The following is a 15835-nucleotide window of genomic DNA, read 5'->3' on the forward strand; positions in this document are numbered from 1 at the left end:
GAACCTCAGTCAGCAATAGGAAGATGAAGATGTTGCTCAAGAACTCCAAGACAGATGCAAACTCCAAAGCTTCTTGGAGTGTTAATGGGTCCCAGTGAGGACCATTACTGACAAAGCCTCCCCAGGGGCTGGTTAGAGCAGAAAACTCCAGGCAGAGATGACAGGTAAACAAAGACCATGTAAAGGTGGAACAGATTCTGAGTAAACCTGGATGTGTTATGTTAAGCCAAAGGGCCAAGTGCTGACTCCCAGCCTCTGGGAAGGCAGATCCTGTCCCTTAAACATTCCTCAGGGCTCTTCCTGGGGCAGTGTGATGTGGGGATATTCAATGCCCAGGGCAGGACTACAGCATGAGTAGTCCTTCTGGGTCTCTCCTGGGTGAGGCAAGGACAGAATGCGGTCTTGTGAACAAGGTGAAGGTATCTACTGGCAGGTCTTGTTTGCAGAAACAACAGCCACAACCAAGGTGATGAAAAGATCAGCTCTGTTGTGGGCTTTCAGCCTTGCCACAGCTCCCAACTCTCTACCACAGTCTGTCCTACAGTGTCCCATGCCTGCAACTCTTCCCTTGAAGACTGTGGACACCTAAACCTCTTCTCACTCTGACATCTCACTACCCTCACTGATAGCTCTCTGTCCTCCCAGGCTCTTCCTTGAAACACAAAGCCATGGCCTGATCCAGACTCCCTCTGGGTGGCCAGTTGCACCACAGCACTGCCTTTGGAGGGACATTTCTTTCTCCTCATGTCTAGTCTCAAACTCCCACAGCGCACTTTCTGTCACTCTTCCTTCTTCCTGATTTTTTCCACTATGAAACAAGTGCCACCATCTCAGAAACTGCCCTTCAAGCAGTTGCAGTTTCTCACTGTGCTGCTCTGAGCCTCCACTTCACCCGGCTGAAGAAGCTCAGGTCCCTCAGCCTTCCTCACAGGCCATGTGCTTGAGGCCCCAAACCCCATCTTGGCAAACCTCCTCTGGACCCTCTCCAGTTCCTCCTCACTTGTCCAAAGCAGGAAGCCCCACAGACAGACACAGTAGTCCACCAGTGGCCACACCAGAGCTGACTCGAGGGAGATTTGAAGACTGAAGCACTGTTTGCTCAGGTGTTTCTGCACAGACAGATCACCCTGATGGTGTTGTCTCCTACAAGATAGCAGTGTGAGGAGTTACAGAGCACCTCAAACACTAGAAGGATGTACTACTTTAATGGAATTGCTGTCCAATGTATTATTAACCACACTGACCATCTCAGAAAGAGTTACAGAGCAAGGAAGGCTAGGGCCAGTAAGAAAAGAGAAAGCAGAGGTGGGCTGTTTGGGTGACAGGGTATAAGGATGATCACAAAATGAAGGTCTCTGATGGGGGAAAAGAAAAAGAAAACAGAAAGTGAAACAAAGGACACGATCATGGCAATTTGGGGATACCTGTCAAGCAGCTCTGCATCTAAACAGCAGTGAGTGGTGAAGGACAAGAAAGACACAGATGATGGGAACATAATTATCTTTGACTTAATCCATGGTCATAGGGAACCCAAGTGCTTTCCCTACCGTCGCTAAACATGTGGTAGAAGGAAATGAATAATCACTCATGCTGGAAGGGACCTCAGGAGGTTTCTAGGCTGATCTGCTGCTCACAGCAAGGGCAGCTGTCAGGTCACACCAGGTACTTCAGGGATTTATTCCTTCTGGGTTTGAAAATTTCCAAGGATTGACGCAACCTCTCTGGGAAACTTGTTCCAGGGCTTGACTGTATTCACGAATAAACAGTTCTTCCTCTTGTTTCCACAGAGGCCATCATCCTCTCATCACACACAGCAGGGAAGAGCCTGGACCCATCTTGCTGATGAACATGGTCTCACCAAAGCCTTCTCTTCTCCTCATTTAACAAACCCAGCTCCTGCCCCCTCCCATAGTGACAAATCCAAGTGTGTAACTGCATACCTAGGATATCCAGGGCTCTTCAATCCTACTCCATTTTATTGGGTTTGCATGGGACCTCGGGGACATTGGACTATCTTTACCCTCATGCTATGACTTTCTGTAGGAGTCACTCCCACTCTTCATCCTTTTGCAGTGTCGAGGTGTTGCAGGCTGTACGCAGGGCCTGTTCTGTCTGAAGCAGCAGTCAGTCACAATGGAACTTTGAGTTCCAGGCTCAAACAGCCACATGACACCACTGAGTGTCTGGCTCTAGGATTACCGTGCTGGTGCTAACCCACAGGCAGAGGAGGAATTCATGGTTGCAAGAATTGCAGTAGCTGTCATTGGAGATGACCAAATCCCTGAACCATTCATGTTGGAAGGGACCTTGGGAAGGCTCTAGACCAGCCTCCTGCTCATATCAGGATCAACACGACATTCAACGCAAGTTTTGTTTGACAGTCCTGGCAATGTGTTCTGGGGACTTTGTGTGAGATCCTGGGTGAGACTGAATCTTGGAGATCCTGAGAATCCTCTGAGGAAGTTCATAGTGCCTCTTCCTGCTGGTAAGGATAGTCAGAGGAGACCTGGACTTCTGACAAGCTGCCAGAACCCTCTACCAGGTTCCAAAGAGCCCTGTCAGCTCTGCTTCATCCAAGGGTGTATTGCTGAAAGGCTACTGAAACTTGTCCAGCCCTTGGAATGTTATCCCAGCTGCTCTTCCACATGAGCACCACTGATACTGCCCCAGGACACCTAGAAAGTATCAAGCATGATGACATGACTCTGGATGTGACAGTCAAAGGCATGGGGGGCAGGTGGTGTTCTCAATCCTTCTGCTGAGGGGGAAGTTTGGAGAAGTGTAGGTAGACAATTGGTTGTGCGGCTGGTGTCAGCAACAGGGTTTTTATGACTATGAGACCCTTTCTAAGGATCAAAAGCTGCTAGGAAGAGAAGGGAACCATCTGATTAAGGGGGGCAAAAGTGTCTCTGACAACAGGCTGGCCAACCTGGTAAGAGCATTAAACTGGTATGACTGAGGAAGGAAGACAGTGACCAAGTGAGGAAGTGTTGGATGGTGCTGACAAGGAAAGGGTCTTGCATGATGAGAGCAGAAGGGAGATGGTAATTAGCAAAACAGAGCTGAGAAGGAAACACCTCAAACATATGCACATAAATAAGGAGATGCTACAGGACAGCACCATGGAAATGATCTCTTGCCCTTTCTGGGAGATCAGCATGGCTGGACACCTCTTTTGAGTGCTTGCACAGTAATTCATGCAGTGTGAGAAACAAATGAGAAAAATTAGAAGTCGTGGAATTTACAGAGCCCCAAGGACATTTACATTAATGGAGCTGTGGTTCACAGCTCTCACAGCTGGAGTGTGATGATGGGTGGGTACAGGCTCTTTAGAAGGAAAGGATGAGAAGGCAAGGAGGAGGAGTTGCTGTTACTGTGAGAAAGCAGTGAGAATGCATGGTGCTGTGCCTGGGGAGAGGTGATGAGTCAGCTGAGAACCAGTGGATTAGTGGACAGAGCAACACCCGTGACACTGTAGTGGGTGTCTGCTACAGGCAATGGGGCAGACTCAGGAAGAAGTAGGTGAGGCCTTTTCAGACATTTCTGGGACAGCTCCTTGCGGGCAACTTGAAGCCCCCAATATCTGCTGGATGGGAAACAGAGCAGGGCAGGAGCTATGTATAAGGCTTCTGCAGGGCAGCAGAGATAACCTCCCAAGACTTCAGCGACTTCTTTGCCTCACGCTTTAATAATACTGATAGACCTTGGGTTGCCTGGTCCTCTGAGCTGGAGGACCATGACTGTGGGAACAGTGACCTTCCACTGGTGGATGCTGAAATCGTAAGGGATCAGTTGTTGTTGTGGTTTGAACTTAGCTGGTAGTGAATCATCACATGGCCAGTTATTTACTCTGCCCTCCCCCCTCCCACCCCATGAAATAGGGGAGGGACAAAAAAAGAAGAAATGTGTAGGTTAAAGGAAAAAAAAAAAAAACTACTAGCAAATACAACAGTAATGATAGTAGTCCAAAATGGGTAAAATGCAGCAGTGGTCACCGAACAGCGACTGGTGGAGAGCCTGTCCCCAGCACTGATCTCGACCGCACTAGAGAAACTCCGTCCAGCCAATCTGGAAACCAAAAACAAACAACTCGCGTGGAGAGCACGTGCCTGTCTATAGGCTGAGCTTTGACATCACATGACATGGAATGCTCCAGTGATTGATCAGGACCCAGCCCTTCAGCTGTGCTCCCTCTCAACCCAAGGAAAGTTAACTCTATCCTGGTCAAAAATGGGACATTTTGCAGTAAAAGACTGAAAAAGGCCCGTGTGAGTTGCTGGTGAATGGGGAGGGGGTTTCACAGCAGCAGAGACAGATGGGGATGAGTGACTCAGCGCTGCCTTTGCTTTAGACTTTACCGAAAAGGTCTCCCAGGACTCTGTTCAGTGAAAGGGCTCCTATTGACACCCTTCTTCAGCCTGGAGAAGGGATGGCTGAGGGGCACCACACAGCCAGGGGGGCCTCACCTTTTTCACCATGAGGCTAGCCAAGCATTGGAACAAGCGTTGGTCCCCCTGAGAGATTGTGAAGTCCTCCATTCTTGCAGGTTTTCAAGACCCAGATGGACTAAGCCCTAAGAAGCCATGTCTCACCATATACCTGAGCCTGCTTTGAGCAGAGGGTTTTCCCACAGACCTCCCAAGATCAACGCTGAACCTCAAAGATCTTATTATCCTCTGATGTCCCATCTGATATCTGACCAGCCAAAGAGAGAGCAGATGTTTATGTGACAGAGATGTTCCTGTGTTTTATGTGATCAGATAAGTCAGTGAACATCTCCACTGCACTGACTGCAAGGGGAGCCTGGGAGGCACTGCCTCAGACAGCTCTACATTACCCCTGCAGCTCACTGCATCCAGCTTTAACACCCCAAAGGCCATGGTCTGCACCCTGAAACTCCTACTTGTAGGTTCTCGGAATCAGGGAAGCTGAATGCCACCTGTGACTGAAATACATTCCTACTGTTCATGGACAGCAAGGAGTTTCTCCTTCTGGTGCATTCCCATGCCACGTGGACTCCACCTTGGATTTGTTTCCCTGCGTTTCAGACAACTGCTGTTTGGGTGTCTGTCCACTCTTGCTCGTACAGTCTCCTCCTGCAGTTGACAGCGGGTCTTCAACCTCCTCCACTGTAATTCATCCTCACAAAAATTTAAAACACTTGGTTCCTTCATTGTCTTGGCCTCCAGGCACCTGCTCAGCCCTCACACAGCCTGGGTATTGGCTCACTCCTGGGCACTTCTTTCCAGGTGAGCCCCCTCCAACTTGCAGTCCCAGCTGTGGTTCTGAGGGGAGATGCTGCTTGGTGTCAGGTCTTCTCCAGAGCAGACAGGGCTGAGCAGGGTGTCCATGAGTGTGACCTGCCCTCCTGCCTGCTGCAGCTGGTCAGGGGGCTGGAACAGAGGTGTCCTTACAGCCAGTACCCAGACAGGCACCTTTGCCCTGCCTCACCGTTCCTGTTTGGACACAGGCAGGTGATGACTGACTAGGGCTGCACTCTGATAGTCATGAACAAGGCAGAACTGGATGAGGATGTGAATGCTGAGGGCAGCCGTGGCTGCACTGACCATGGCAGAGGAAAAAGACAAACAGCGGAATGACAGCCTTGGCCTGCAGCACAGCACATTTCACACGGTTCAGCATCTGCTTGACAGGATCCTGGAGAGCCAAGATCTGTGGAGCCCTCTCGGATCTTCAGGGTCAACAACATCAAAGCCCAGCAACACCTCAGTCTGATGTTCTGGGAGTTGAGCAGGGCCTAACTGCAGGCTGGTGGGGATGGACAGGGATCTTCTGGCTGAATCGTTCACACACCAGAAGGCATTGCACAGGGTGGAAGAGGGAACAGTTTGTCCAGGAGGGAGATACAGACATGGCCTTGGGGTACAGGTGTGGAGGCAGGAAATCCAAATCTCGTCTGAAGCTGAAACCAGAAAGAGGATGACAACTCTTTTTTTTACCCATCTTCTTCTCCTGATAGGATCTGACCCCAGATCTCCCTGATCCTTGAGTCTCCGACAAACATCTGTGCAGGCAGGGTTCCACTCATGGCAGAGGAAGGTGTGTCTGGGGAGCACTTGCACCACTTGAGCACACACAGGTCCATGGGACCAGAGGGGATGGGCCCAAGTGTGCTGGGAGAGCTGGCTGGTGTCATTGCAAGGCTGCTCCTGGTCACCTTAGAAATGTCAGGGCAAACAGGGTTGAAAATGTCAGACATTGCACCCATTTTCAAGCAGGGCAACAAGGACCACCCATGGAACTACAGGCTATTCAGTCACAACTCAGTCCCCGGGAAGGTGATGAAGCAAATTAATTTGAGAAATTCTTTTGCCCACATCCATCAGCTGTTGATCTCTGAGATGCCCTGGGGCAGCTGAAGTACCCACAGGGTGCTTGGAAGGGTGACCCAGGATGGATGGAAACCCTTCTGGAGCATTCCTGGTCACGAGGAAAAGGTTCTCCAGACACCTCAGTGGAGACAACTCCTTTGTCTCCATTGACTAGGAAGGGAATTCTAGACAACTAGATTTGACATAGACATCTGCGGGGAGGTGTCTGATGTTTGGGGAGACCAGTGTCCTCCCTTTCTTCACCTAAAAAGGAGTCACTCTTCGTTTACCCTGGAGGCAATAAAAAGGAAGCATTCATGGATGATCCAGAGAACCTTTGAGTAGACACTGTAACACAGATGTGTAGAGACAAGTACAAACCCAGGGTGTTTCACTGCAGGTGGTCACCCAGCTTCCCCGTATCAGGTGAGAGAGCCTGCCACCTTAGTGGTGACTCTTTGTGCAAGGCATGCGGAGTGGCAACTATGCTGCTCGGTGGGGAGTGGTTTTAGTGTGCTGGAATCTCTTCAAGACATAGAAATATCTTTCTTTTATGCTGCAGGCCGGAGTATGATTAAAATGTTTTTAAAACGTCAGTAAAAATGAAACAAAGAAGAAATAAGAAATGATGAAATGCAAATACATTTTCTAATATTTTTTCATCTTTTTTCAAATTTTCAGTGTTTATATTCCTATAGTTTAGCTTTGCTTTTTTTTTTTTTTTGATATACCAGTCTTTGAGGTATTTCATGAACATTTTTTTTAATTATGATTTTGAAAGACAAATATATTTCCAGAACCAGGGTGGGATATAGCTACAGAAAAACAGATGCCCTGAGGCACAGGGAAAGAGATGCCTGGTGGCAGTGCAGGTGTCCTGGGCCCCTCTGCCCAGCCTCTACCAGCAGCTCCTGAGGCCCTCTGGTCTCCTGCAGGAGACCTCCTGGTCTGTGTGACAGTGGCCAGTCCCAGGGAAATACGTCAGATACACCAGGACGTCTGCAAGGGGCACTTGATGTCTATGGTCAGACAGCTGAGCTCCGCCTGGAAACTGGAGGAACTCCCTGAGACTTTTAAAAAACACCTGAGCACCTTTTCGTCAACTGAGAAGACTGAAAACTTTGAATAAAGTGATGATGTTTTTCCACCATGAACAAATGGGAATTTCTCGGAAGTGTATTAACTGAAACTGAAGCTCTGAGCTTCAGGGAGTTAGAAGCCTGCCTTTGTCTTTCAGCAGGATAATTCTCTCTTCAGCCACCTCCTTCATTGTGTTCATATCTCTCATTTCCCATCCATCTGTCTGAAACATTGCTAGTGAGGTTGTCCCCTGGGGATGGTGAACCTCAGTGGAGGCAGCTTCCCCTTAGCACACAGTTGAGCAGTGGGGGTTGTTGTTTGTTAAACTTTCCCATGTTTTCCTTCTGTTTGTTTGCAGTGAAGAGAAATTCTGTTGTCCCTGTGTGCAGCCAGGTCTGTGAGGGAAGGCAGTGGGAGCTGGTGCAGAGGAGCTGTAACCTCCAGCTGCAGCTGGGGTGGAGAAGTCTGATGTCAGGAGAAGTGCTGCAAGTCCCAGGGGGCCGATGGGAGAAATGGCCGGGCTGGGGAGGTGAGGAATCAGGTTGTCCATGCAGTGTCTGACCTTCAGGAGGAGCTGGTCCTACCCCTCCTGGCAGCAGTAGGAGACCTCCTGCATCAACATCAATTAAGAGAATGCTGCCATCACTTCTGCTGTAAACTGAAAAAGTCATAGAAGACACTTAAAAAATACTTCTGTATTAAATGCTTAGTGAAAAATTCCCCTTTACGTGCACTCCAGAGACCTCTCCAGTTAGCTACCCAAGACATGAAGTCTGAAGAACATAACTGGAAGAGACATGGCATTTTGCATTTTAATGAGCCCCATGGTGTCTTTGGTGCTGAGACCATGAGCCTCCGACACTGAGAGGAGCCTGAAGAAACAGCTGAAGAAGTCAGGGTCAGAAGCAACGCCTACAGTTCCAAGGAGTGTTAATGGGTCCCACTGAGGGCCATCCCCAACAAAGCCTCCCCAGGAGCTGGTTAGAGCAGAAAGGTGGAGGCAGGAATGAGAGGTAAGCAAACACAGTGTAAAGGTGGTTCTGATGCTCAGTCTGCCTTAATGAAGCCAAAGGGCCAAAGCCTGACCTGCAACCCCTGGGAAGGGAGATCCTGTCCCTCCCACATTGCCCAGGGTTCTTCCTGGGGCAGTGTCATGTGGCAATGTGTGGTACCAAGGGCAGAACTATGGTATGGAACTGATGGGTCTGTCCTGGGTGGGGCAAGGAGGCCATGAGGTCCTGGTGCCTTAAGATTGAAGTTTGTCCTGGTAGGCATTAGCTGTAGAGGCAACAACCATAGGCAAGGGGGAAAAGTCCTTGGCCCTGTTGCGGGTTCTCAGCCTTGCCAGAGCCTTCAACTGCCTTTACCACAGGTTGTCCTCAGTGTCCCACACCTGTAGCTCTTTCCCTGCAGGCTCTCACCATCATCAATTCCTCCCCACCCTGCTCTCAACTCAGAATCTCACTGCCCTTCCTGATGTAGAATATAATAGAATAGAGTATTGCAGTTGGAAGGGACCATCTAGTCAACCCATCTGACCAGTTCAGGGCTGCCCAAGTTAAAGCTCTTATTAAGGGCATTGTCCAAATGCCTCTCAAACACTGAACAGCTTGGGGGATAGACCACCTCTCTAGGAAGCCTGTTCCAGTGTTTGTCCATCATTTCAATAAAACAAATGCTTCCTCATGTCCAGTCTAAACCTCCCCTGCCACATCTTTGAACCATTCCCACATGTCCTATCCCTGGATCCCAGGGAGAAGAGAGCAGCACCTCCCACTCCATTTCCCCTCCTCAGGAAGCTGCAGACAGCAATGGGGTCATACCTCAGCCTCCTCTTCTGAAAACTGGACAAACCCTGGTCCTCAGCTGTTCCCCATGTGACATTCCTTTCAGCTCTGTCACCAGCTTTATTGCCCTCCTCTGGATGCATTCAAGGACCTTCACATCCTTCTTCAGTTGTGGGGCCCAGCACTGCAGACAGTACTCAACGTGAGGCCACACCAACACTGAATATCTCTCCATCCTCCCTGGATCTTCCTTGAAACACAAAGCTATGGGATGGTCCAGACTCCCTCTGGGTGACTTGTTGCTGCACAACGCTGCCATTGGAGTGACAATTCTTTAACTTCATGCACATTCTCAATCTCCCAAGAATCTCTTTGTTCCATTATGTCTTTCTCATGCTGTTTTCCACCACGAAGAAAAGCTCCATCACCTCTGAAACCACCCTTCAAGCACTCTCAGGCTAATCCTTTACTGCCTGGATCCTCCATGCTGTTGGGCTGAAGATGCCCATGTCCCTCCACCTCTACACACAGGTCATGTAATTGATGCCCTGAACCCCATCTTTGCAGACCTCCCCCCACACCCTCCACTTCCTCCCAACTCCTACAAAATAGGAGCTGCACAGAGGGACACATCTGTGTGTGTGGAACCACACCAGTGCTGAGTTGAAGGGGAAGCTAACTCAGGTTTTCTAGGTTGCCACATTCTTCCTAATGTAACCTCCTAGGCAGCTGGCCTTGTTCCTGGGGAGCATGCACCACCGGCTCGTGTGCCGTCCCTCCTAGTGCCCAGGCCCTTCCCTTACGGTCACTGCTCAGCTGGGCAAGTCCTTGCTGGCCCTGATGCACGGGGTTATTCTTCCTCCCAATGCAGAACTGGACACGTCTCCTTGGAAACATCAAGAGGTTTCTATGGTTCATATCCCCAAGTTTCTCAAGGTCCCCTTGGACTAGAAGCTCCTCTTGGTCAGCTGTTAATGTTTGTGTGCTGACGGCTCACCCTGACTGAAGTGTGTCTCACACAATAACAGCGGGAGGACTCTCAACATACTACTGGAAATAAAAGGAGGTACTAGTTCAACTTCTGGCCCAGAGAAGAATTACTGTGGCAACCATCTCTAAAACACCAAAGGAGGATACAAAGCAAGCAAACCCATGGCCAATAGAGCAAGGGCAAATAAGGGTTGATGTGCTAGGCAGTGTTAGTGGGCTGTGTGTATAATTTTAGACAATATGGGATTTGGTCTTAGACCCTCTGTTTACCCAGGAGCTGGCCTCTCCTGACACAGACACTAAAGGAATCATACAGAAGGTGGAAGCAAGGATGGATAACATGAGAGAAATAACCAAACATTGTCCAAGTATGCAGGGATGAGGTTAGGAAAGCTAAAGCCCAAATGGAAATGAATACAGCTGGGGATGTCAAAGACAACAAGAAGGGCTTAATGAAATACACGCGTGACAAAAGTAAGACAATGGAAAATGCAGGCCCATGGTTCAGTGAGACAGGGGAGCTGTTTACACACACATGGAAAAGGCTGAGGTTCTGAATGCCTCCTTTGCCTCCTTGTTTACTAGCAAGACAGGCCTTCAGGAATCCCAGGTCCCAGAGAGCAGGGGGAAAGGATGCAGCAAGGAAGATGTACCCTTGATGGAAGCATATCATGTCAGGGAACACTGATCTGATGGTGAAGCGGTCAAACTGGTGATACAGAAGTCCTTGGGCCTGATGGGATGCAGCAATGAGTGCTGAGAGAGCTGGCAGATGTCATTTTAAGGCCAACCTCAATGATCTCTGATTACCTATTGTGACTGGGAGAAGAGCCTGGGCACTGAAGGAAAGCAAATGTCACTCCTGTTTTCAAGAATGGCAAGAAGAAGGAACCAGGGAACAAAACATCAGTCAGGCTCAGCTTGACCACTGAGAGGGGAAGGGAAGCTAATCCTAGAAACCACTTCCAGGCATTTTAAAGACAAGAAAATAATCCGGAGTAGTCAGCATGACTACATGCTTACCAACTTGATAAACTTCTCTGATGAAGTGTCTGGCCTGGTAGATGAAGGGAGAACAGTGGATATTGTCTACCTGGACTTCAGGAAGGCTTTCAACACTCTCTGCCATGAGAAATTCACAGAGAAGCTGTCAATATATGGGCTGGATGAGCAGACTGGGTGGTGGGTAGAAAAGGGGCTGAATGGCAAGACCCAGAGGGTGGTGATCAGCAGGACAAAGTCGAGCTGGAGGCCAGCAGATAGTGGTGTGCCCCAAAAATCCATACTGGGTGCTGTCCTGTTTAACATTTTCCTTACTGAGGTGGAAGATGGGGCAGAGGAGTGGTTGATACACCAAGGCATTGTGCTACCATCCAGAGGGACCTCGACAGCCTGGAGAAATGGGAACAAGAGGAACCTCATGAAGTTCATCAAGGTGAAGGGCAAAGTCCTGCCCCTGGGGAAGAACAGCCCCATGCACTGGTATATGCTGGGGGCAGCCAACTGAAAGCAGCTTGGCCAAAAAGGGCCTGGGGGTCCTGGTGGACACCAGGATGAACCTAAGCCAGTAATGTGCCCTTGGGGCAAAGAAGATGAATGGCATCTTCAGCTGCACTGGACTAAGTATTGCGGGCAGGCACAAAGAAGTGATTGGTCTCTTTATGCAGCACTGGTGAGGCCACCCCTGGAGTCTTGAGTCCAGTGCTGGGCTTCCCAGTACAAGAGAGACAGGGACATACACAAGGGTGATGAAGGGACTGGAGCACCTCCCATGTGAGGAAAGGCTGAGAGAGCTGGGACAGTTTAGCTCAGAGAAGAGAAGGCTCAGGGGGGACTTTATTAGAGTCTAGAAACAGCTGAAGGGAGGGTGCACAGAGGTGGAGCCAGGCTCTTTTCAGTGGTGCTCAGTGACAGGACCAGAGGCAGTGGGCACACAAGGGAACACAGGGGATTCTCTGGGAACATCAGGAAATGCTTTTTCACTGTGGCCAAAAGTGGCACAGGTTACCCAGGGAAGTTCTGGGCTCTGCATCCTTGGAGCTATTTAAAAGCTCTCTGGACACAGTTCTGGGTAAGCAGCTTGGGTGTCCCTGGTTTAGCAGGAGGGTTGGACCTGATGATCTCCAGAGGTCCCATTGTAACCTCAACTAGTCTGTGATTCTTTCCACCCTCCCTTCAAATATTTGTGCACAGTGATGAGATTCCCCCTTGAGCCTTCTTGTCTCCAGGCTAAACAGTCCCAGCTCTCTCAGGGAACTCTGGAGAGATGCTCTAGTGCCTAATAGTCTTCATAGGCCCTCAGATGGACTTCCTGCAGCAAGTCCATGTGTTTCCTGTACTGGGGAGCCCTGCACTGATCCCAGCACTCCAGAAGTGGTCTCACCAGTGCTGAGTGGAGGTGCAGGATAAGAGCTGCACCCCCCAGCAACACTCTTCCTAATGCAGCACAGGAGGCTGGTGGCTGCCTTTGCCACAAGCATGCACTGCTGGCTTGTGTTCAGCTTGTTGTCCACCTGGGCCACAAAGTCCTTCCTCACAAAGATGCTTTCCAGTCACTCACACACCAGCATGTACTGGTTCATGGGACTATTCCTCCCCAAGCAGAAGACTTTCCATTTCTCTTGGTCGACATCTGTGAGGTTCCTCTCAGCCCAGTTCACCAGCCTGTCCAGGTCCCTCTCAATGGCAGTGACACTACCTGTGTAGGCATGACTCCTCCTTAATTTTGTGTTATCCTCAAGCTTCTGGAGGGTGCATTCAGTCCCATCATCTAGGTCACAGAATGAAGAAGTTGAACACTCTTGGACCCACTATTGATTCCTGGGGCACACCACTAGCAAGTGGCCTCTAGATGGACTTTGTGCCCATGACCACAGCCTTCTGGGTTCAGCCACTGAGCCAGTTCTAAATCCACATCCCTTTCCACTTATCTAACCCATACTTCTCAGCTTGTCTAGGAGGATGCTATTGCAGAACGACTGACTGGCTCTCCCAGATCCTTCTCACCTTTCTTGAACATAGGGTTGACATTTTTTCTTCCAGACTTCAGGAATCTCTCCCGATACCCAGAACCCTTCAAAAATAATAATTTCATCAGCTAGGTTCCTCAGATCTCATGGGTGAACCCTGTCAGGCCCCAAGGAGTTGTTCATGTCCTGTTTGTCTAAATATTCTCCACAGGGATCAGAGGGACTGCTGGGACTGCTGGGACCTGCACTGCCCTCCCTGCCACCCCTGGACACTCTTGGATCCTGGTGCTTTCACAGTGAGCAGGGGAAGGACGCTGTCTTGCTGCAGTCTGGGTGTAATCCTGGGGGCCTGGCAGTGGTGCTTGGAGGAACTGGGGAGCATTTCCAAAGGCACCAGGTGGATCTCCAGCTCTATCAGCTGTACTTTACTAATGGTGACATGAATCACTCTCCAGGCTCCCTTCCCCATGCCTGTTGGGTCACTTTTGCCCCACCCAGGGTTGCAGAGTCCTCATTCACCTGCAGAAACAGGGATTAACACTTTACTTTTGGGTAACTCAACCTCAGATAATCTCACACTCTGTGGGGCTCCATTCCCTGCCCGCCCCAGGCACACCCTGTCCCTGCAGATCCCTCACGCTCTCCAGCCAGCTCCAGGTTCCCCTCCTGTAGGCGATGGACCACCCTCCCATGTGGGACAAGCCTGAGTATGTTCCTCAGTGCCCACTCACCATCTTCACTGTCACAAGGTGTTGGCAGAGGAGACTGAAGTCCAGCTGCCAGCCTCAATGGGCCACATGGTGACTGGGAGCTCTCTGCTCCTGAAGCCATGGAGAATCATAATAAAAACCCCCTCTTTTCCAAATGTAATTCCTTAGGCCTGTTCTTGAGATCCACATTCGAAGAACAGCCCAGCCTTCAAGCATTCTACTGCTGAGATCCCATTTTATTACAGAGGTGTTTTTAGAGAGTTAGAAATATTTTTAGATGGGCTCCAGATGACAGAAAACATTAATGCGTCAGCAGAAGTGGGATGAATCAAAATGTTTGTGTAGGAAAATAATGACAAAGATAAATATGTGGATGATGATGACGATAACTGAAACATTAGCAGTAGTAATAATAATACAAGCAAAAAAACCCAGCTCAGCCCTGCTGTGGGATAAACTGAAAATCATTTGGGGAGAGGGATGGGGCGTTTATAACAGCCTCAAAATTTCCATGAAAACAGCTTCCTCAGGGCCTGCTTCAGCTCCTGGTTCCTCATGCTGTAGATGAGGGGGTTCACTGCTGGAGGCAGCACCGAGTACAGAAATGACACCACCAGATCCAGGGTTGGGGAGGATATGGAGGGGGGCTTAAGGTAGGCAAAAAATGAAGTGCCGACAAACAGGGTGACCACGGCCAGGTGAGGGAGACACGTGGAAAAGGCTTTGTGCTGTCCCTGCTCAGAGGAGATCCTCAGCACGGCCCTCAAGATCTGCACATAGGACACCACAATGAAAACAAAACATCCAAAAGCTGAACAGACACTAACCATGAGAAGCCCAACTTCCCTGAGGTAGGAGTGTGAGCAGGAGAGCTTGAGGATCTGAGGGATTTCACAAAAGAATTGGTCCAGGGTGTTGCCATGGATCTGATCCAGGACATTGCCTTGGCAGAGTGGTAGTGAAAATGTGTTGGCCGTGTGCAGAACAGCCCAGAGAAAACCAGTGCCCCAGGCAGCTGCTGCCATGTGGACACAAGCTCTGCTGCCCAGGAGGGTCCCATAGTGCAGGGGTTTGCAGATGGCAACATAGCGGTCGTAGGACATGACAGTGAGGAGATAAAACTCTGCTGTGATCAAGAAGGCAAACATAAAGACCTGGGCAGCACACCCTTGGTAGGAGATGTCCCTGTTGTCCCAGAAGGAATTGGCCATGGCTTTGGGGAGAGTGGTGGAGATGGAGCCCAGGTCAAGGACGGAGAGGTTGAGGAGGAAGAAGTACATGGGGGTGTGCAGGTGGTGGTCACAGACGATGGCAGTGATGATGAGGCCGTTGCCCAGGAGAGCAGCCAGGTAGATGCCCAGGAAGAGCCAGAAGTGCAAGAGCTGCAGCTCCCATCTGTCTGCAAATGCCAGGAGGAGGAACTCAGTGATGGAGCTGCTGTTGGACATTTGTTGCCTCTGCAATTTTGAGTCTGGCCAAGGAGGAAAAGTTAGTGAAGGTTTAGGACTGACTTTATTGTGCAAAACTTGCTCCATTTCTGACAGAACCCCCACCCCTCCCAGCCTCTGTCTCTCCGGAAAAACCTTCAATACAGATCGTGGGCTGAAGCTCTGGTGTTTGCTGGCTGAGGGGGCAGTGGGGAGCAAGGTATTCTGCTGTGGGCTCTGCAGGAGTCAGTCCTGCGGTGCCCCAACAGGCAGAGAGGAACCCGCAGTGATCGCTGGTTAACTCCACTCCTGAAATCCAAGAGATTTCAGCCTTGTCCCTCCCAGTGTCCCCAGCTGCAGAGCAGAGCTGTGGGGCTTTGCTCTTCTTGCTTTTGCTCCTGTTGCTCTGTCCTACCTGAGGAGTGCGTTCTGAAGGCAGACAGCCTGGACATTTCTGCTGTGCTACAAGTGCTCCATGGAGAGTGCGGGAGTGCAAAGGGGAGAGCCTTAGTGCAGAGTGAGGAGAGCCAGGCTGTCCAT

The 15835-nt window shown here is 50.0% G+C and overlaps 1 protein-coding gene across 1 annotated transcript; it reads right to left on the minus strand.

The window, feature by feature from the left end:
• Nucleotides 1–14368: 14368 nt before the first annotated feature.
• Nucleotides 14369–15316, minus strand: LOC141917261 (olfactory receptor 14A16-like). The gene has a single exon (XM_074810365.1). The coding sequence runs from the start codon at nucleotides 15314–15316 to the stop codon at nucleotides 14369–14371; it is 948 nt and encodes a 315-aa protein (XP_074666466.1).
• Between the last annotated feature and the right edge of the window lie 519 nt (nucleotides 15317–15835).

Source organism: Strix aluco, chromosome 36 (assembly GCF_031877795.1).
Source record: "Strix aluco isolate bStrAlu1 chromosome 36, bStrAlu1.hap1, whole genome shotgun sequence".
In the NCBI taxonomy this organism is placed as follows: Eukaryota; Metazoa; Chordata; class Aves; order Strigiformes; family Strigidae; genus Strix; species Strix aluco.